The 22,298-nt window shown below is 44.1% G+C and overlaps 1 protein-coding gene across 1 annotated transcript; it reads left to right on the top strand.

Moving 5' to 3' along the window:
* The first annotated feature begins 607 nt into the window (after positions 1-607).
* On the top strand, positions 608-22,138 carry LOC308594980 (acetyl-coenzyme A synthetase 2-like, mitochondrial). The gene is made up of 14 exons (XM_081208646.1): positions 608-1,260; positions 3,530-3,626; positions 4,981-5,180; positions 6,067-6,242; positions 7,440-7,592; positions 11,243-11,390; positions 12,322-12,459; positions 13,192-13,284; positions 14,031-14,143; positions 15,263-15,389; positions 16,109-16,236; positions 17,126-17,189; positions 20,006-20,127; positions 21,600-22,138. The coding sequence occupies exons 1-14, from the start codon at positions 957-959 to the stop codon at positions 21,774-21,776; spliced, it is 2,040 nt and encodes a 679-aa protein (XP_081064772.1). The 5' UTR covers positions 608-956; the 3' UTR covers positions 21,777-22,138.
* The last annotated feature ends 160 nt before the right edge of the window (positions 22,139-22,298 follow it).

Here is a 22,298-nt window from a genome sequence, read left to right as displayed (position 1 = left end):
CCTTTTCTGCATCTGGCAAGGAATCCCTGCCCATCTTCTGTGGATCTCCTGCGCAAGGGATTGTGGGAACTGTCCTAGGTCACATGATTGTTCATATCAGAGCAGTGGGCCTGTTCACTGTTGTGCCACTTGCCCCAGAAAGACCATCCAACACATTGCAGGGGATGTTCGGTGGTTGTAGGCAAACTATCATTCAGGGAAACATGCCTGCTGTTATTGGTCTTGTCATTGAGAAAACTGTGATAAATTTCCAAGAACCCCCTGGGTTTCCTGGAAAAACACAGCACCAAAGCTATTGCGACAGGGGAATTACATCTGCCGGTGTCTTTAATGTTTGTGCTGGAAAGGCGAGTGCAGGAATATAAGGAATAAACTGGACTAGGGGCCTCTTTTTCCTTTTATCATGAACTGGCACACTGCAATCTACATGTTACATACCCCAGTGCATGCTGTACTTCAAAAGCAGATTATTTTTTTCCCCGTAATCCTGTGACCCCGTATCTATTGCAGAGTAGTTACTAGAAGAGGAATGCAACACAGTGTGAGCCAACACAGTCGAGTCTGGATAAATTGTGGCTATGCATACAACTAACAGCCACAACTGGCTTCAGTACAGGAGGAGATTCAAATTAGCATGAAGGTTATTCCAGTTGGACATTCCTAAACCCCACCCCCTACTCCTCCCTTCAAAGAGATTGAATTTCCTTTGCATATTTTCTTTGGAAGAGGAGCAGTAGATGTGTGGTTGGTTATTTCTTTTTCAGGAAGAGAGTGGAACGCTCTGTTGAGCTCTCTTTCTCAACGTGGATTTACAGTTTGGTGACCGAGGAGCAAATGAGCCTACATCTCTCCGTGGGAGGGAAAAGACGCCACGTTTTCCAAACTAGGATTTATGCTTAGAGGAGAAGACGCTTGGCTTGGCTGAGGGACAAGGGTTTCTCTTGTACCCCAGGATCATGGCCTGGCTGTTTGCTAGAAATTGTTTTGCAGAAATTGCCCCTGGAGGCAAATGGTCCTCTTACATATTCAGAGCATGGAGCAAAGGGGCTCTAACTGCATACATGCCAGAGGCCACCTCTTTTCCTGGACCAAAAGACCACCATGGGTTGTACCAGGTATCTGTGGAACAAACAGATGCATTCTGGGGAGCACTAGGGAGAAGCCGGCTTCTGTGGATCAATCCTTTTCATTCTGTCAGTAACTGTAACCTGCAGCAGGGCCACCTGACGTGGTTCCTTGGAGGGCAGCTGAATGTAGCAGGTAAGGAGAAAACCTGCTGTTCTTTTTTTTCTTCTGCCTGTAGGGGGGAAATTCTAACTTCCATAGACTGGATCCTTTTTTTATTATCCAGTATAAACACGGTATAGATGTGGGTGGCGCTGTGAGTTAAACCACAGAGCCTAGGACTTGCCGATCAGAAGGTCGGCGGTTCGAATCCCCGCGACGGGGTGAGCTCCCGTTGCTCGGTCCCAGCTCCTGCCAACCTAGCAGTTCAAAAGCACGTCAGAGTGCAAGTAGATAAATAGGTACGGCTCCGGCGGGAAGGTAAACGGCGTTTCTGTGTGCTGCTCTGGTTCGCCAGAAGCGGCTTAGTCATGCTGGCCACATGACCCGGAAGCTGTACGCCAGCTCCCTCGGCCTATAGAGCAAGATGAGCGCTGCAACTCCAGAGTCGGTCACGACTGGACCTAATGGTCAGGGGTCCCTTTACCTTTACCTATAAACATTCCATTCAAGATGGCAAAATACTTGAAGGAAGCTGGTGTGGGGCATTGCGTGGAGCTGTGATGTGCATTCAAATACCTCCTCAACCTTGAAGCTCATGCTGGGTAGCCATGGACTAGATAACATTTCTCAGACTGGCTTACCGCACAGGGTTGTTGTGAGAAGAGAATGGGGGAAGCTATCCATGCTGTCCTGGCCTCTTTGGGGAAAGAACAGGATAAAAATAAATGTGACAATAATAATATAATGTACAGAAAAACAATAACCTTAAGGTGAGATTCATTGCCTTGTTGCTTTGTTCCAGATCTGGGATTTATTTTATTTCTTATAGATTAGACCATAATCTACTGACTTTGGGGTAAAAGTTCTGTCCAAATCTTCTTGCAGTGTTCCTGGTTTTTGCACCCTGCAAGTTTCACATGCTGGGGTTTGAACTTTCACATTCCAGTCACACCAAATTTGAGTCCAGGGGGCTCAGACTGACTAGAAGAGAACCACAATATAATCAAATAATGAGTGGAAGCATCAGGCAAGCATGTGGAACACACCGTGTAAAATGTGCGGTGGGAAATATCTGGCTTCCCAAAGCACAATAATGGATAAAATTGTTTATTTGTTCAAGTATGTGGCTGTTCTGTTGCCTATTGTACACCAAATATTTTCCATTTTAGTGTTCTAAGATTTAGGGTGCAACAATCAGCCACATCTTTGTTTAAGAATTCTTCTGGGACAAGATATTGCCCAATTCTTTTGAGTTAACACACTATCTATTATTTATTTATTTCATTAAATTTATATACCGCTTAATTGTTGTTGTTTTTTAAAGGAAAAAACCCCCTCAAAGTGACTTACAAAATAATCTAGCCTGGTGCCGTATCAAGTACCCAGGATTCTATATCCTGACTGACAATGGTCTCCCAGGTCCTAGTCCAGCACTCTAAACACTATACCACACTGGCTCTGTTGAAGGGTAGAATATATATATATTTAAAATAACTAAGAAAAAGGAGATTGTGAAGTGGCAGAAATGGAGACTTTGTGAGCAGTAACCCACACCACAATTGACATAAACTGTGGAACGCTATCTATGACTTGCTGAGTGCCAAATTGTCTCACATTGTACCAAATAGCTGATTATTCAGCTGTGTTCATTGCCTTAATAACTGCTGTAGAGAGACTGGGGATTAAGAAATGAATCTGAGTGTCTAGCAAACAGAAGCGTATTTGAAATGTAATGGCCTGGTGGCATTGAACCTTACTTTCCTCTACAATTTCAGATGGGCAAAATGAGCAACTGATGTAGTATGAGTTGTGAAACGAAAAAATACAAGCTGTACAGGATGTACAATCTACAAAGGTTGTGCAACTGATGTGTTTTGGGCTGTGCAAATAATTAACTTGGGATGTACAGCTTTGACTTCTGCATATTGATAATAGGTTGTGCAATTGACCTTAGGCAGTGTAGTTGACACAGGGCAAGTGCTACCTGCACAATCTACTGTACAATTTGTTACAAATCAGCTGCAAAATTGTCACTCAGCAATCTGATGATGGCCAGTCTGTTCTTGTACATTTATGGACTACTTAATATCGATAATTCCAGTACTTTTATGTATTAATAATATTTATTATGCTTTTGTATATGCAGGAAACCACTCAGAGTGCCTGGGGCAATAATGACACTTATTATTATTATTATTATTATTATTATTATTATTATTATTATTAACTATCCACTTTCTCCATAACATGGGATAAACTGCAGACACCTGAGCCTGTCATTAATGAGCATCTTCTCTTTTAGTCAACTGTTTGGATAGACATGTCCACAAAGCCCCCAATAAAGTTGCCCTGATCTGGGAGAAAGATGAGCCTGGACAAGAGGAACGGATTACATACAGGTAATTGCTTGCCTTTTTGCACACCAAGGCAAGGGAGGGGGAGCTGCATTTAAAAACTATACGGTTTTCTAATATGTGTGGACAGCATTCATCTGGAGAAAATGCCACAATGCTGTCAGTTTATAGTCCCCATTCCATAATGTTAAGCACAGCCTGCAAGTTGCAATGCTGTTCTGTGTCGAGAGCCAGTGTGGTGTAGTGGTTAAGAGCGGTAGTCACGTAATCTGGGGGAACCGGGTTCGCGTCTCCGCTCCTCCACATGCAGCTGCTGGGTGACCTTGGGCCAGTCACACTTCTCTGAAGTCTCTCAGCCCCACTCACCTCACAGAGTGTTTGTTGTGGGGGAGGAAGGGAAAGGAGAATGTTAGCCGCTTTGAGACTCCTGAAGGGGAGTGAAGGCGGGATATCAAATCCAAACTCTTCTTCTTCTTCTTCTTCTTCTTCTTCTTCTTCTTCTTCTTCTTCTTAATATCAGAGCTCAAATTTCAGTATATAAAGTGATACTTTTGAGGGATGGGCAACCTGTGGCCCTCAGGGCCGTCTTAAGCATATCCGGTGTTGTGGTGCAAAGATCCCTTCTGTGCCCCCCCCCCTTTCCCAGAGTGGTCGACCTTTTCCCAAGCCTCTGCGGGGATCATTCTCCTCCCGCGGAGGCTTGGGAGGCAAGCTGCATGCCCAGCAGCCATATGGTTGACGGGGCACAGTTGGCGGGCGTGCAGGGAAAGGGGAGGCCGCTGGCAAAGCTGCACAGCTCCTCCACTCACTGGGGCACCCCTGAGAGGCTGGCGCCCTGGCGCAACGCGCCACTAAGCCCAATAGGAAAGACGGCTTTGGTGGCCCTCCAGATGTTGCTAGACTCCAGCTGCCATCAGAGCAGGGCTACTCCAGTGTGGTGTAGTGGTTAAGAGCAGTAGACTTGTAATCTGGGGAACCGGGTTCCCGTCTCCGCTCCTCCACATGCAGCTGCAGTCACACTTCTCTGAAGTCTCTCAGCCCCACTCACCTCACAGAGTGTTTGTTGTGGGGGAGGAAGGGAAAGGAGAATGTTAGCCGCTTTGAGACTCCTTTGGGTAGTGATAAAGCGGGATATCAAATCCAAACTCTTCTTCTTCTTCTTCTGTTTTATACCAAGAAAAAAAAAGTTCCCTCTAGCCTAGTATGGCATTAGCCTTCCAGATCTTTCTTATTCCTCTTACTTTTGATGGAAGATGCAAGGGAGTCACTGCTAAAGCTCATAAATGTGGTGCTCTGTAGTTATTGTCCTTAACATGATTCAGAAGAGACTGGTGTTTTTTTTTGTTTTTGGTTTTTTAAAAAGAGAGCGTCTAAACAACCAGGTGTTTTCTTTGGACAGAGAATTGCTAGAGATGACATGCCGCCTTGGGAACACCTTGAAGCGACATGGAGTGAAGAAAGGTGACCGAGTCACCATTTACATGCCCCCGTGTCCGATGGCTGTGGCAAGTATGTTAGCCTGTGCCCGAATTGGAGCAATACACACAGTGGTATTTGCTGGATTCAGTTCCGTTGCATTGGCTGACAGGATCCATGACGGTAAGAGCCTCCTTCGCTGAGGACTGTACACGTCCTTTTCTTCATTTTTCTTTTACTAACTTTATATATAGCCTCAGGGACCAACTGAGCGTGCAGAAATAGTGATTTATATGCAAATATTTCTCCCGTAAATGTTCTCCTACCGAAAGTCCTTCTGTATTAGAGCACTCCGTCCTCCATTCTTCATGGAAAGAAAAGTATGGAAAGGGGTGTCTTAAAAAAAATATCATTTTAATCATGATACTCTTTCCCTCCCTTCTCCTGCGTTGTAATCTTCCAACCCAAGCCTGATCCCAACAGCACTGCAGAGCGCATGGCAGGCTGTGGAATTACTTTATAACAAAGCACAGTTGTGAAGGAATACCTACCAGCATCAGGAAGGGATTTTCTAGAGGAAGGAATTCACCCCCTATATATGAAGTACTTGAGCTGGGAAGAAAGTGTAAAAAAGAAGTAAAGGACCCCTGGACAGTTAAGTCCAGTCAAAGGCGACTATGGGGTTGTGGTGCTTATCTTACTTTCAGGCCGAGGGAGCCGGCATTTGTCCACTGACAGCTTTCTGGGTCATGTGACCAGCATGACTAAACCGCTTCTGGTGCAATGGAACACCATGATGGAAACTAGAGTCCGCAGAAATGCCGTTTACCTTCCCGCGACAGCAGTACCTATTTATCTACTTGCACTGGCGTGCTTTCAAACTGTTAGATTGGCAGGAGCTGGGACAGAGCAACGGGAGCTCACTCTGTTGCAGGGATTTGAGCCGCCTACCTTCTGATTGGCAAGCCCAAGAGGCCCCGTGGTTTAGGCCACAGCGCCACCCGCATCTCATGCAGGGGGAAAGGGTACAGTATGTTGCAACTGTACTGTTTTCTTTCATCTTCTCCAGCTCAGTCTGAAACAGTGATCACAGTGAACCAAGGCTTGCGAGGGGGCAAGTTGGTTGAGCTAAAGCAGACAGTGGACGAGGCTCTCGAATTGTGTCCAAAGGTGAAGCGGGTTTTTGTTTCAAGGAGGACTGATAAGAAGGTGCCCATGTCAGGCCTGGATCTACTGCTGGAGGAGGTGAGAACCAATACCCCTCTCATAGGCTGTATTTGAACATCATTGGTGTCTCCATAAGCCATAGTTTATGTATGCCATAAGCTATAGATAAGCACTGCGGCCGCCTGCTCCTCTCATGCCTCTCTTCTCCTCCTCCTTCCCGCCAGCACATAACAGCATGGCAGGAGTGTCATTCACATTAAAATAACATTTGAAATACATACCTATTAGGATTTCAGTAACAGTGAAAACTAGAACAGTAGAATATGTAATAGAAAACCAGCATAAATTGAAAGACTGAAACGTTTAAGGTCCATTTAAGAATAATAAGGAAGGGAGCCAGGTAAACCTGCTATGGAAGAGCATTCTGTGAGGATGGGACCAGCACACAAAAGGCCCTGCCTCTCATGAGCTCATATATCCTACTGGCAGACATATGACTGATGGTTCCTACATATAATACATTTCTGAAGCTGCTGCCAAACATCGGGGGGGGGGGACCCACTATTTAAGCCTTCTTATATCCATTACTGAGATGTTATTGAGGAAGATGCAGAGGAATCTTTAGGAATCTGCATTAGGATCATCAACTTTTTTTTAAAAAAAAGGTGCCGATAGCAGCTTCACCCTTTGGAGTGAGATTTTAGCAGTAGGGGAGGTGTATTTAATTCTGCTTGCACAGTTACCTGATTAAAATCCCCCCCCCCAAAGAAAAGCTCCATTTGTTTCTACAGAAATAGAATAATAAGGTAGAAATGGTGTGGTAGTGTCAAACTAGACAAGATGCTAAATATGTAAGTTGCAATAACATCTGCTTTTAAAAGCAGATAGAAGACATGGGGTCTCTTTTCATCATTTTTATGGGGATGGGCCATAGCTTAGCGGCAGAGCATCTGGCCAGTTAGTGTGTAGACAATGGCCCAATGGTCTGACTGCATAAGGTAGCTTTCTATGTTTCTACCCATATCAGTAGGAGCGATGGAGGCTATACTTGTGGAGCTAATATACTGCCAAGCTTCTTTCTTCAGCCATGAGAATTTGAGATATGCTTAAAAAAAACCCCAAAGCTTGGGGCAGTGGGGATGTGTGTGTGGAAAAGGTGGGCCCAGTCCCACTAAGTTTCCTTATTAATTTGGCCCTTGGTGCAGGGGGAAGTGAAGGAGGTCTGGGGACTGTGAAGAGAGCCTACTGAGAGAGCTTCTCTGCTTCCTGTGACAGGAGATGATGAAGGAGGACGTGACCTGTGAGCCTGCTGCCTTGGAGAGTGAAGATTTACTGTTCCTCCTCTACACTTCAGGAAGTACTGGGAAACCCAAAGGACTGGTCCACACCCAGGCAGGTTATTTGCTGTACGCTGCCATCACGCACAAGGTAAGTACCCACAAACGTACAGAGCAGAGATATCCCATAACTTCACAGAGGACAATTAAACCCTGCTAACCTGCCATGTCGTATTTCCTTCTATGCATCTGCTACTGGAGAGCCGCGCAGGAGCTGCCGGCTATAATTTACTCCTCTCTAAGAGAGAATCTGGCTGGTCACAGGCTCAACAGCAACTAAGGTGACAGCAGACCCAAAGCCAGGCACAGCAAGCAGCCTCAATCAAAACTGGTGTCTCACCACGATGAAAGCTGTGTAGACGCTTCGGGGAACATGTTTATTTGGCTTACGGAGTTCAAATCAATTTCAGTACAGATACAGACTGGGAAAGAGCTATGCTTAAAAGGCTTCTTGGATGATGAAAGTCTTCAGTAGGTGCCAAAAAGGCAACAGAGACATTACCTGTCTAATGTTTTAGGGGATGGATTTTCAAAGGGTAGGTGCCATAACACTAATGGAACACCACCTGGTGGAATGTTCTGTCCCATGAGACTAGGGCCCTACAGGATTTAACCTCCTTCTGTCGGGCCTGTAAGACAGAGCTATTCTGCTTGGCCTTTAATCTGAATTCAGCCTGATCTTTTATTTCCCTTCCTTCCCCTTCCCCTTTTATGAAGTTTACCCACAGCTAATTCTCCCCTGGTCTCCCCTGGTCTCCTTGCTGGTCTCCTTGCTGGCCCAAGTAGGACCAATTCAGCCAGCTAGCCCTGGGGATTATCTAATGCTTATTTCCCCTAAATTGATTTTTGAATTTTATTGTTATTCATGTTTTTATACTGTATTTTAAGCTGCTTTTATAATTAAGTCTAAATTTGTTGTTAGCTGCCCTGAGCCCTGTTTTTGAAATGGGAAGGGCAGGGTATAAATAAAAAATTATTATTATTATTATTATTATTATTATTATTATTATTATTATTATTGACTCCGTTCTTGTATGGTGTGACGTGGACCTCCTAATAAGTTGGCATATATAGGCAGCCCTCACAGTGATTGACTCAGGTATGTAAGAAATGAGTCAGCATTTCACGTATCTGTATAGGACTTTATACACTAAAACCAAGACTTTGAACTGACAGTAGCCCGGTCAGCCAATGCATTTATTTCGACAGCAGGGTAACATGTTGGTGATATCCTGCCCAAAGAGCAATTAAGCTCTTGCATTTCCCACCAGCTACAGCTTCTGGACCAACCTCAAGGGAGAGCCCCACAAGGAGCGCATTGCAGTAATCCTGCCTGCAAGTTACCAATCTCAGGATTTCACGGTCCAGAAGCAGCCATATCTGTTTTACCAGTCAAAGCTGGTAAAAGGCACTCCTAGCCACTGAGGTCACCTGGGCCTCCAGGGACAAAGATGGAGCCAGGAGCATCCTTAGAGTACAAATGTGCTCTTTCAGGGGCAGTACAACCCCACCTAAAGCAAACAGCTGAACAATTATCCAGACTGTAGAGTTACCTTTTCTAGGGAAAATCTATTTAGTTTTTTAAAAGGTTGCCAATAACTTGTTTGAAATTAGAATCATAGCATCATAGAATTGCAGAGTTGGAAGCTAACCTAAAGATCATCTGGTCCAACCCCCTGCATTGCAGGAATAGGCAGCTGTCCAATTTGAGGATCGAACCTGCAGCCTTGGCACTATCAGCACCACACTCTAACCAACGGCCTGTTTGCAGTATTAAGTCCTCATTACAGATGCACTCTAAATCCTACTGCATTCAGTGGAGCTGACTGCCAGGTCAGTGTGTAGAGAATTGCAAAAGTATAGACCAGATCTAGACACGTCTATCAAAAGTCATTCTCACTGTATTCAGCGGGGCCTATTCCCAAGTAAGTGTGCATAGGAGTGTAGCCTTTCTCTGGAAGCCTGATCCCAGGTTTACACATTAATATAACCAATAATGGGATTTAATTCTGATTAAATATAGTCAGTTCAGACTGAGAATCAAGTGAATTCATCATCAGAAGTTACAGTTTTACCACTTCTATCTGCAATTCTTTGGCACAGGACATAGGAGAAGGCATCTGTGCAATATGTTACTTTGAGGCTACTCTGTGATTTGGTTCATCCATCTCCTAATTTATTATTTTTAAAGGGAAATGCAGACATTAGTGGCTATAAATTTGATTTCAGGAGCTGTGCTGGGGAAGGAATACTCAACCCTTTTTTTTAATGGCTACTATTGCAAAGAAAATCCCCCCTGCTGCTTCTGCCCTGGCAGGTTCTCATAAAACGGAGGGGAATAGTTTTGCTCAGAAAAATGGCTCATAGGGAAAGGGTTAAGCATTTATCCAGTGTTCAAATGTGTGGTGCCCAAACTTACATTTTCCTGGAAATGAAAAACAAAAAAGTTGGAATATTGGTCACAGAGCTTCCAAATGCCTTTGAAAACCACAAGATCGGATTGCAGTGGATTTCTGCTTTTTTTCTCCCTGCTGGAAGCAGCGCTCTTGGTGGTGTCTTCACAATGAAGCAACCCAGAGAATGGCAAGTTTCCATTGCAAACATGCTGACCCACACTCCTCAAATCTGCTCCTCTGGAATCCTCATCTGTCACCAGGAGGATGGCATTGCTACAGCAACCCCAATAACAATAAGCTCAGAGAGTGGGGAGGGGAGAGGGCACAGGGTATTGTTTTACATAACAGCTGCAGAAGCAAAAGCCAAAAAACTTAGAGAGGATGAATTTGATAATGATCTGGTTTAAAAGAAGGCAGGAAGTGAAACAACAAGAAATGGACACAATAAAATTAAGTTTTGCCAAGTGGATCATCAGCATCCAGTCCAGTTGTTGCTGAATATGCTGTAACTCTATTTTGCTCCAGGGCAGTATTAAAAAGCCAGCCACATTTGTAGCCAGGAGACTGAGCAACAAAAATTGCAACAAGCTCTGAAATGATGATTGTTGGTTACAGCAAGGAACAATCAGGAGCATGATGTTAAGGTTGCAGTCACCTCTCTAGATGCCCCATACATATGATGGCAGGCGTGGGGCAGATGAGTGTGGTTTGGGGGAAATGGCCTCATGAGCCAGGCCTAATTAGGCTCAAAGACAGTGTTGTTCAACCCTGCTGTTGATAGAGCTGGTTTGCTGTGGCAAGCCATGCGTACCCATCGTTTGTTCAGCAGAGGAAGCAAGAATGTCTCCTCCAGGCCTGGAGAGCATTTCTTGAATTTCTAATTGCAATTACAAGCTATGTAAAGGATGGAAGGACTTGGTCGGATCATTTTAAAGCAATGAGGGTGTTACAACTCTGGATAAAACAAGCATGGCCAGCAGGCTAAGCCACTTTTGCCACTACTGAGACTGATAATTGCTATGAACACCACTGCACCCAAACATTTGGTTTTTCCATTTTGTTCTTCCATGACATTGCTTCCCATCGGGCTTGTTCACACAATGCTTTTTAAAAAGAAGTATCTGTCTCTTGGCACCATACAGTATTAGAAAAGTTTGTTTTACTCTAAACATGTCTGGCCAGAGATATTAAAGGGAAGAAAAACAGGAAGTATGAATGTTGGCAAGTTTTCCAGCACAGAAACAGTACCCCAACTATAGATAACTTTTACCCAACAGATGTTATGTAAACTCGTTGGGTGGGGAGGAAGTTGTTCTCATTTCTTACATCGCTTGCTTTCCTGCAGTATGTGTTTGACTACCATGATGGAGATGTCTTTGGCTGCATTGCAGACATTGGCTGGATCACTGGGCACAGCTATGTGGTATATGGCCCTTTGTGCAACGGAGGAACCACAGTCCTTTTTGAGAGCACTCCAGTGTACCCGAATCCAGGTAAAAAACAAAACAAAACAGTAGACACAATAAATGGCTGTGGACAAGGCTGTTAATGTATGGAAGGGATGGCCAGCTGTTGCCTTAAAGTGAAGTTGCCTTTGTAAAACCCCACTTCTTAGCTCTACCATTGCCAATAAATACATTAATCAAGGTGCTGTCAATTTTTTTGCTCCGTTTCATTTGTAAGAAAAAGGAGCAATGAGTCACTCTGCATACATATACTACCAGAGGTTGCATCCCATCTTCCTTCCCTCACCAACCTTGCTTGCCCTCCATGCCTTGCCAAACCTCACCCCATTGCCAACGCTTCCCCCTCCCTTTACATTTGGACAATCTGCTCCCTTTACAACAACACTCCCAAAAAGCCCCCTGTGGCTCACCTGGGCCGCTTGCCTGGGCAACCCACCTGCATCTCTGTCCTCCTGTTCCCTCTTCTTCACCAGATTCCTCCTTGCCTCACCTGAGTAGCCTGTCTGCTCACCTGCCCATGTGTCCACCCAACCATGGGAGTGGTCAATTTTTAAATTAAATGAAAAAAAGCTTCTGTGGTATTTTTTTTTAGAATTTATTTTTTTTAGGTGGGTCACAGTGAACAGTCGGAGCGGTCAGTAAAACAAAAATTGAATGATTTATTTATTTTAATTATTGGGGGGGGGGCATGGAAGACCAAAAAAGCCCTTTGGTATCACAGTGAGGGACCTAGATAAGGAGAACCAGATAGTGGGGGCCAGATGCAGCCCAAGGATCATGGATTAGATAAAGAAGAGGTTGTCAAGTTAAAGAGAGGCCAATTGGCCTGTTTAGAATTATGCTCGTTCATGTCAAGTTGAGCTTCACGTGCTTGAAAAATACAACAAAGCATGGCTAATTCAAACACAGGGGATAATGACTACTTCCTGAGGTAACTGGTTTCATCTTTTTATTTCAGGACGTTACTGGGAAACTGTGGAGAGGTTAAAGATAAATCAGTTCTATGGAGCCCCTACAGCTATTCGCCTACTGCTTAGATACGGGGATGATTGGGTAAAGAAATATGACAGATCTTCCCTCAAAATCCTTGGATCAGGTAGCTATTGCACTGGATCTTTGCATTCCTATTTGTGGCAAAGCCACATAAAAGAATAACCAAGTTTACATATTTGGTCCAATATTTTGCAGGAGGTGGATTGATGGAATCTGTGGTGCCATCAGGTCAGGACTTTGGGGCAGAAGTCCAAGGCAGACTTGAGTAGGAGGGCCCCAAACACATTGGAGCTGGCTTATCATACTTTGAAGTACCTGCAGTAATCCACATGGCCATCTAAAGAGCTCCTCACCCAAGACTCTTCAAGTCCAGAGCCTAAAATTACACAACAGCTCTGTTGGGTGGAATGTGGAAATGATCAGACAGATCCAAATATATTTATATGCTACAGTGGTATCTCGGGTTACAGACGCTTCAGGTTACAGACACTTCAGGTTACAGACTCTGCTAACCCAGAAATAGTACCTCGGGTTAAGAACTTTGCTTCAGGATGAGAACAGAAATTATGTGGCGGCGGCGGCGCGAGGCCCCGTTAGCTAAAGTGGTACCTCAGGTTAAGAACAGTTTCAGGTTAAGAACGGACCTCCGGAACGAATTAAGTTCTTAACCCGAGGTACCACTGTACTACTGCTTCATAGAGAATATATAAGGAAATGCAAAAAGGACTGGCTGACAAGAGATTTAATTTATTCCATTGGACAGGGTGTTGTGACGTCTAAAGCTTGCAGGTGCTTCTTTCTTACAAGCTGTTTGCTTCTTTTCTTCCTCTTGCAGTGGGAGAACCTATCAACACAGAAGCATGGGAGTGGTACTTCAAAGTGGTCGGAGATGGACGGTGCCCTGTAGTTGATACCTGGTGGCAGACAGGTAGGAAGACTATCATTTTACACAACTTGTTAAGTAGGATCTGAAGAGAACCCGTGCAGTTTCAGTTATTTGCACATAGGGATGTATTCAATCAATCAAGAAACTTGTCCCACAAAAGAAAAATGGATACAAAAACTTATGGAATATGCAGAAATGGCAAAACTTACTGGAAAAATAAGAAATCAAGATAGCAAACATTTTATAAAAGGATTGAAATGGTTTTTTGAATATTTACAAACAAATTGTAAACAGATATGAACAGTGGCAGGATTATTGTAATAGCCTGCAGAGTATATATTTAAAGTAGATGAATAAATGAACAAATTAAGTTAATTTGGAGATGCAGAAAATATTAAAAATAAATTTAAGGAACTGCAGAAAGAGGGGGAAGGAAGTCAAGTTTTGAAATGTTAAAATAACTGTAAAATTATTGAAATGTATAAAACTGAAATTCATTCATTCATAAATGAATGAATGAATGAATGAATAAAATGAAAGAAAGAAAGAAAGAAAGAAAGAAAGAAAGAAAGAAAGAAAGAAAGAAAGAAAGAAACTCGTCTTCTCCCATTGCTCCTTGTGAAGAGCAGTGGCTCAGGCCTTTTTTGACATTCTTAACACAGGAGAAGGATATTTGCCTTTTACATACAAAGAACTGGAGATCATGCAAAGTAGAAATGTTTTCTTGTTAGCAATTCTCTTACTGACCAGATTTCAAGGGTGTTGAAGTTTTGTTTTGTTTTGTTTAGAAACTGGAGGCATCTGTATTGCTCCCCGACCTTCAAACCCAGGTGATGAGATCCTTCCAGCCATGGCCATGAGACCATTCTTTGGCATCAAACCTTCCCTTTTGGATGACAAAGTAAATTTTAATCCTATCTATCTATCTATCTATCTGTCTGTCTGTCTGTCTGTCTGTCTGTCTGACTGTCTATCTAATCATTCACTTTTATGTAAATTCTCAGTCATGTAAACAGCAATCAATATTAAAAACTAACACACACATTAGCAAGAATCTCAATCTAATGTGGCTTGTAGGTCAAGATTTTTGGAAGGATCAAGCAGAATTTGAGATCAGGAATCTACCGTCAAGTTTTTATTCCCTACAGATTTTCCTACTTTGAGAGTTGTTCTGCACAATCTCTCCTCCTGATTTCTTGCATCCTTTGGGGGATTTTGGATGAATTTCTGATCATTTATGCCAAGGCAGTTTCTGTATTATTTGTCACAATCATGGCCACTGAACAGAAGCTAGGGTTGAACTGAAGAGGAAACAGATGTGGCTAATTTGAATCAATGAATCAATGAACTAGCAAAAGCTCAATAATTTTAAAATATTAGACAATTACCACGGACGTGGGTGGTGCTGTGGGTTAAACCACAGAGCCTAGGACTTGCCGATCAGAAGGTCGGTGGTTCGAATCCCCGCAACGGGGTGAGCTCCTGTTGCTCGGTCCCTGCTCCTGCCAACCTAGCAGTTTGAAAGCATGTCAAAGTGCAAGTAGATAAATAGGTACCACTCTGGCGGGAAGGTAAACAGTGTTTCTGTGCGCTGCTCTGGTTCGCCAGAAGCGGCTTAGTCATGCTGGCCACATGTACTGTACGCCGGCTTCTCGGCCAATAAAGCGAGAGGAGCGCCGCAACCCCAGAGTCGGTCACGACTGGACCTAATGGTTAGGGGTCCCTTTACCTTTACCTTACCATGGAATAAGAGAAATCGATAACTATGCTCCAGTGCCAAAGAAGATTCACACTCTGCAACGAGAAAACCCAAATCTTGTTATAAGAAGTACATTTTTGTGGAGGTGTTTCTAGATGTTTGTCCACAGACACAGAAGCTTGCTTTTAAAACAAAACCCCCGGAATGCTGAATTAGAAGTTACTTCCTTGGTTGCACAGCATGAGCTAGATGTGCAGAATACATTACATTGTAATTCATTCATTTATTTTTTAAGAGAACCCCATATTTCTTGTTTTCAAGGGAAAACTCTTAACACAGAATGATGTCTCTGGAGCACTTTGCATTTCTCAGGCATGGCCAGGCATGGCCAGGACCATTTTCAATGACCACCAGAGGTTCGTGGAGACCTACCTGACGCCTTACCCAGGTACAGAATTGTAGAGAGGGAAAGGGGAAAGGAGAGCAGTGAAGGGTTATTGCCATGGGTTCGAAGAAAGGGTTCTTTAGGGCATATGTATTCAAGAGGTTTGTGGAACCAGAGAAAACTGGGGTACAACTTCTTAGTCAAACTAAGGACACAACATCATTCATGTTATGTACTGAAGTTCTCACCCTGGGCCAGCAGGGGGATACTGTAGATAGTTATGCAAATAAGGGATCGAAAGTGACGTTCAGTGATTGGATAGTTTTAGAAAATTGTTACAGTTACGTTGTACTGGAGCTCTATATAAGCAGGCTGACTGAACCCTTCAGTTCAGTTCTGTTCTGGCCTCTGAATAAGCAAGAGCTGTTTGAAGAATCGCTGTGTCGTCTGATATGTTCACCCACAACTTAACAATTCACCCAATCAGCAATTGCCTAAACAAGTTTTTAGAAGTAAATAGCAGGTACTTGGGGCCTGATCTGGATCCTGGCAAGGGTAGAGGGCTTCTCCCTGTCCCCTTGTGAAAGCGGATGAGTGGAGAACATACTGAACATGTACCTGTAGCTGCACTTTGCAACAGAAGATCTGTTATGAAGAACAAGCTGTCTTTCAGTGAAGCTCCTCTCCCCATGGAAGAAACCCAGGATCCCCCAAGCTGGTTTAAAATCTATTGCCTTCAGCACGTTAGAAGTGAAAATGTTGTCTTGTTTTGATCCTCCCAGGATATTTTTTCACTGGGGATGGAGCGTATCGGACAAGCAAGGGATACTACCAGCTGACAGGCCGCCTGGATGATGTCATCAACATCAGTGGGCACAGGCTGGGCACGGCTGAGATAGAAGACGTTGTGGTAAGAAATTGTGTCATGTCTATAGAGAGTTTACTAGGTCTCACAGAAGCAGCAGTTGTCACAGTAGTCTCTGCCATGTCTTAGTAGCAGCCTACGAAAACGGGCATGTGCTACAAGTTGGCAGCTGCCACTAGCTGCTGCAGGACTGACGCCTGCAAGTTGTATGATGACTTGCCACTCCTTTTACTTTGCCAATGGTCCTCCAGCATTGATTCTGAGCAAGGCAGGGAGGGGATGACAGTAATTGAGAAGGCAAAACAAATTTGATAACCAGAAGGATGTAAATGAATGTCTCCATTTTTATTTATTTGGTAAACTAAACAGTGAACCCCAGTTGCAGAATCTGTGATTTCTACTCACAGAATTCAGCAGGTACTGGAATCTCAAATGCCTCAACTAATAATTTACTGAAGCCACCTCAGGGAGACTTTAGTGTTCTGCTAAAATGGGCTTAGAAGAAAAGGTCCTGAACTACAAGACTTCAGAAGAGATGCCACAGCAGTTACCAAAGCATGCGCATGATTGCTTCTCTTCTCAGTTGGACCACATTGATCTTCTGAAGATGTCATCTCACACAGTACATCATTCCCTGGTAGCATTCTTTGCTTGAGAGCATCTTCAGCTTAATATTCTGACTTGCCCTATATTTTTGTCCTATAGCATAAACATTCAGAGGTGGTACTTGCTCCCTTTTTACAACTGGTGTATCTTATCCGTATTAACAGTGATAAATAGTAAAGTGGGGACTGGGCCTATCACAGCCTTTTACCCTGTCAGGAGCAAGGCCAGAGCTCAGGGATGGTGGGAGTTGTAGTCCAACATCTAGGGACCCACAGGTTGAGAACTGCTGCTTTAAGTGAATCTTACCACAGACCTGCCTGTGTTTCAGAATAAGCACGGGGCAGTGGCAGAATCAGCTGTGATTGGATTTCCTCACAAGATCAAAGGAGAAGGTGAGAAATTCAAGTCTACCTGCTATTGCTTACACCCCCTTGAGTGGCTCTCCAGTGGGATTTTTCTTTTGCACGTTTACTGCATTATTGGGAAGGGTAAACGGGTGCAACCTAGCAGTTCGAAAGCACGTCAAAGTGCAAGTAGATAAATAGGTACCGCTCCGGCGGGAAGGTAAACGGTGTTTCCGTGCACTGCTCTGGTTCGCCAGAAGCAGCTTAGTCATGCTGGCCACATGACCCGGAAGCTGTACGCCGGCTCCCTCGGCCAATAAAGCGAGATGAGCACCGCAACCCCAGAGTCGGCCACAACTGGACCTAATGGTCAGGGGTCCCTTTACCTTTACCTAAACAGGAGCAAAGAGAAGGATTTACTCACAGCATTCACACAGGAACTTCTAATGGTAGCTGGAGTGAGTGCCTGCTTAAATCTATTCCTGGGGTTCCAAGCCTTTGGGGAAAGGGGTCCGACTGGTCTGTGAACATTCAAGCATTCCGTGGCATGGCTGTGGATTTGTGGTGTAAGATGGGTGACAGCAGACCATTGTATCAAAAATTCATACAGCTCTTCAGTCGCAGTTTATATTGCTGTTCTTATTTCTTATACTGTATTTTACTGTACTGCAGCTTGAATTCTATATGGAATTCAAGTTGCAAAACAACACAACTTATAATAAATAAAAGCAATTAAAAATCACACAGCTTCTAGCACCGCACGTTACAACTGCTGCAACAGGCAGGAAAAAAGGGGGGGGGAGTGGTCCTCCAAGGCCCTACTTAATTTTCAAGTGGTCCGTGGGAAAAAAAGTTTGGGAACCATTGATCCAGTTTATTCAAGCCTTGACAGGGAGAAGTGACAGAGACCAGCTGTTGAAAAGATGTGCTGTGGGCCAGGGAAGGATGGCGAGAACAGAGGAAAAGAATGTACAGTAGCCCAAAGCTCCCAGACTTCTACCTGCATGTCTGCAGAGGCCTATTTTATTATACAGAGCACATAAGATCTTGCAACACAAGCCTGAACTGTTTTTTAACAGCACAAAATAATATATATATATATATATATATGCAGGTTTTGGTGTCTTCGGGTGTCTTCCCGTGTAAGAGTTGGGGTGTCTAGGCGACGTTTCGACGAGGTCTCACTCGTCATCTTCAGGCTGGTGCTTTCGGCTTCTTGTTACTGGAACAGAGCAGGATCTCAGTGTTTGAGAAACACTGAGAAATTAATTTTTCAGATTCCAAATTGCTCTTTAACATGGAACACCACCACAAGAGAATAATCATGGAAGCCATCGAGATAGAGAAACACCCTCACAACATGAACAAGCGTGACGATACGTCCCGCCTGCCAGACATCTGGAAAATAGCCCTCCCCACAAAAACCGACACCAGAACCAGAGGCACACAGAACGCCATCTCCAATCAACCACACCAGACCCAAACCCAGACCCTCTCCACAGATAAATTACAGACACCATCCAGTAGCCAAACCATAGTGGCACCTCCGGATGCTGCACCCCCCTGCAATCCCTACACAGATCTGGCTGGCACAGGGCACAAAACCACAGCTCGCCCCTATACACGAAGCCAAGCCAGAGCACAACTAAGTGCAGTACAGCCATCTTCTCAGAAAAAACTCTTCACAAGGTCAAGAGGTCAAGACACGAAAGCTTTAGCAACTAATCCACACCTAATGACCCTCCTAAGTGGTACTCAGAATATCACTCAAGAAATCACTCAAGATATCCCTCAAGTAATTAATGAACAAAAGAAGAAAAGACACACTAACCTGGGAACTTCCTCTCTGCCCAGAACGTTGGAGGCTATACACCACACCCCCTCAACAGTATTTATAGGAACTCAAACACTGAGATCCTGCTCTGTTCCAGTAACAAGAAGCCGAAAGCACCAGCCTGAAGATGACGAGTGAGACCTCGTCGAAACGTCGCCTAGACACCCCAACTCTTACACGGGAAGACACCCGAAGACACCAAAACCTGCATTCCTGTACCCGTGAAAATCTACGAAAGCATATATATATATATATATATATATATATATATATATATGGAAGATAATTACACCCCTCTCTTCTTTTTATTATTTATCTATGTATTCATTCATTTTTTTATTTTTATTATTTACAAGCAACTGCCCTCTTGTGCACGATCAGCGCCACGTGCTCCTGCTAACACACATGACCAAAACGGCACTGAAAGGGGGTGGAATGGGGCAGGAATCTCTGCTTGTGCGCGTCTTGGTGATGCGCACAAGTGGCCTGGAACAGAAACCTTGCGTGAGTGGGAATTCCCCTGTATTAAATTTATAAACCGCCCTTCATCCAAAGATCTCAGCGTGGTTCACAAGACAAAATGCAAATGCATCACTCACAGTTGCGTGCATATATATATATTTTAAATCGCATGGGACAAATCAACAAAAGAGACTGGGTCAGCAATTAAAACAAAGTCACAAAACCAAATAAAAGGGATTGCATATTGAAGCCTCCTTGCAGCATGCGTCTTACTTTGGCATGGAAGTAATTGCTGAAGCTCCCGGCCACGTGAATCCACATTGAAACTTTCCCCCCTGGAAACTGGAGTGTGGCGCTTATGACATTACCTTCGCTACATGAGTAGCAGCTGCTTGGCAGGGGGTGCCGTTCTGCAAAAAGTAACACCCGAAGGGGCTTTTCGTTTCCATTTTACTGACACAGAGATGGCAGAGGGCTATGACAGGAGTAGAAGCAGCAGAGTCCGCTTTGGCAGGCACCTCTACGCTTGCTGATGGCGCATCCTTCTCCTGGCTTCCTCTTCCCACAGGTGCCTATGCCTTCATTGTGCTGAAGAAGGGCTCTAATCTCTCTCAAGAGAGCCTGGTCTCCGAGCTTCGAGGGCTCGTCTCAAAAGAAATTGCAAAGTATGCAGCACCGGAATATATTCAGGTAACAATCTGAGCGATTTTCCTCTTCCGCACATTTCCATCACTTTGCGGTATGTTCAGGGAGGGATTTAAGGTGATTGTTCCATCAGGAAATTTTTTAATGTGTGATATTTTAGTGTATTTTTGGTCTCTGTGGAAGCCGCCCAGAGTGGCTGGGGAAACCCAGCCAGATGGGTGGGATACAAATAATAAATTTATTATTATTATTATTATTATTATTATTATTATTATTATTATTAGCGCACACATTTCAGCTTCCCAGAAGGAACAACCCCCCCACTTCTCAGCACCCTGTGCAGAGTTTTTGGGGCTGCCCCAACCACCCAAGAGCCAATTTGGGTGTGCATGCGCAGCGGGGAGGTTGCACTAACGGAAGCCTTTGTGCAGGCTTCCACTAGTGGGACGAGTTAGTTGAATCCAGCTGATGGCAGGATCTTAGGTGAGAAGCATACAAACCAGCTGTATAACCGCTGCAGTAATATTTCTAAATATTTTTAAAAATGGGCTAAAGTATTCAGATCCTTCCATTCTCACTGTTGGTTTCCTCTAGTACAGCAGCAATAGCCACATTAAGGATCTTGTGGGTTCCAAGAGTGCCTTTAGGACGCATCCGTTCCCTTCCAACATGCCCTGCATGCATTTCATGTTATGAGAGCAAATACATGTGTGTGGACTGCCTTGAGCAAGTTTTACTACATATACTTGAATTTATATCCCACCTTTCCTCCTAGGACCTTAGGGTGGCATGGATATTTATTGACTTCTCTCTCCCCCTTTTTAATTCTCACAACAACCTTGTGCTATGCTTAGGCTTGGAGATAGTGGCTGGCCAAGGATGGTTCATGGCCAAGTGGGGATTTGAATTTGGATCTTTCCATTATTAAAGTCTGGCACTACACTAGCCTGGGCTCACTCCGACACATAGCATGATAGCTCCTAAAAGCCTAATTTGCCTCAGTTCCAAATACAGTCGTATCTTGGAAGTTGAACGCAATCAGTCAGTTCGACTTCCAAAATGGAAGTCAGTTCGACTTCCAAAATGTTTGAAAACTGAATTGTGGCTTCTGATTGGCTGCAGGAAGCTCCTGCAGCCAGTCAGAAGCCATGGAAGCCCCATCAGACATTCGGGTTCCAAAACAACGTTCATAAACCACAATACTTCCAGGTTTGCAGTGTTCAGGAACCAAAACGTCCAGGGTGTTCAGGATTCAAGTTACGACTGTACTGCCTTCTATGAGCTGGCCAAATTGCTGCTGCTCTAAAGCTAGGATTCCTTTCGAAGGGCAATGAGCAAGATGAGGGTTGAGGGATTGCCCTGAGGAACTAGTGGGAGGAGCATAGCTGCAGCAGAGTTCCAGACGTAAATGTACGTGTACGTGTGTGTGTGTGACTTCAAGTACATTTCACTTTCTCAGGTTAATGTCAGCAATGTACACTTCTCAGCCTTGCTCTAACCCTCGTTTTCTGGTTCAGGTCACTCAACGTCTGCCCAAGACTCGCTCAGGGAAGATTATGAGGCGAGTTTTGAAGAAGATTGTAGAAAACAAAGCAGATGAGCTGGGAGATCTGACAACCTTGGATGATCATGAGGCTTTGAAAGACATAATTGAGGGACACAAGCAGATTCAGAAGCAACAGCAGGGGCGGTAGCTCAAATGTTCTCTCAACAGCCTCAGAAAGAGAGTATATTGCAAGTAGCAGCGATTCCACATTCATTATCCCTTTCAGAAGAGGAAGGGGGTTTATTCACTGTGAATGAAATAATTCCAAAGCAACCATCAAAAAAACATCATTTTCCAAGACGGGGAAAGATTGTGCTTATTAAGGCTGGACACAAAGTCTCTTCCCTCCCTCCCTCCCTCCCTCTGAAGGTCTTCCAACTTTGTATGGATTCCAAGGCTTATGTATTGTAGCAGAAAGCTGGGGGTTTTACTTTTTTTGCAGCCAAAGTCTGCAGTGAAGAATCTCCAAACCAAATAAACTTCAAGTTAAAAAGAAAATTCACACTGGAACAGATCTGCAAGTCTGTCTACTTTACTCCAGGTTCTGGGAGGCGGGAAACACACGGTTTTCGCCACTTGAAGCATTCATTGGGCAGGTAGTTAAAAGGAGAGAGGAGGTGGCGGTACGGATGTATGAATAGAGAAAAGTATACAGAATAATTGGATGCTG

The sequence above is a fragment of the Podarcis bocagei genome (genome assembly GCF_964188305.1).
Source record: "Podarcis bocagei genome assembly, chromosome: 1".
NCBI lineage: Eukaryota > Metazoa > Chordata > Lepidosauria > Squamata > Lacertidae > Podarcis > Podarcis bocagei.
This window is presented reverse-complemented; position numbering and strand designations above follow the sequence as displayed.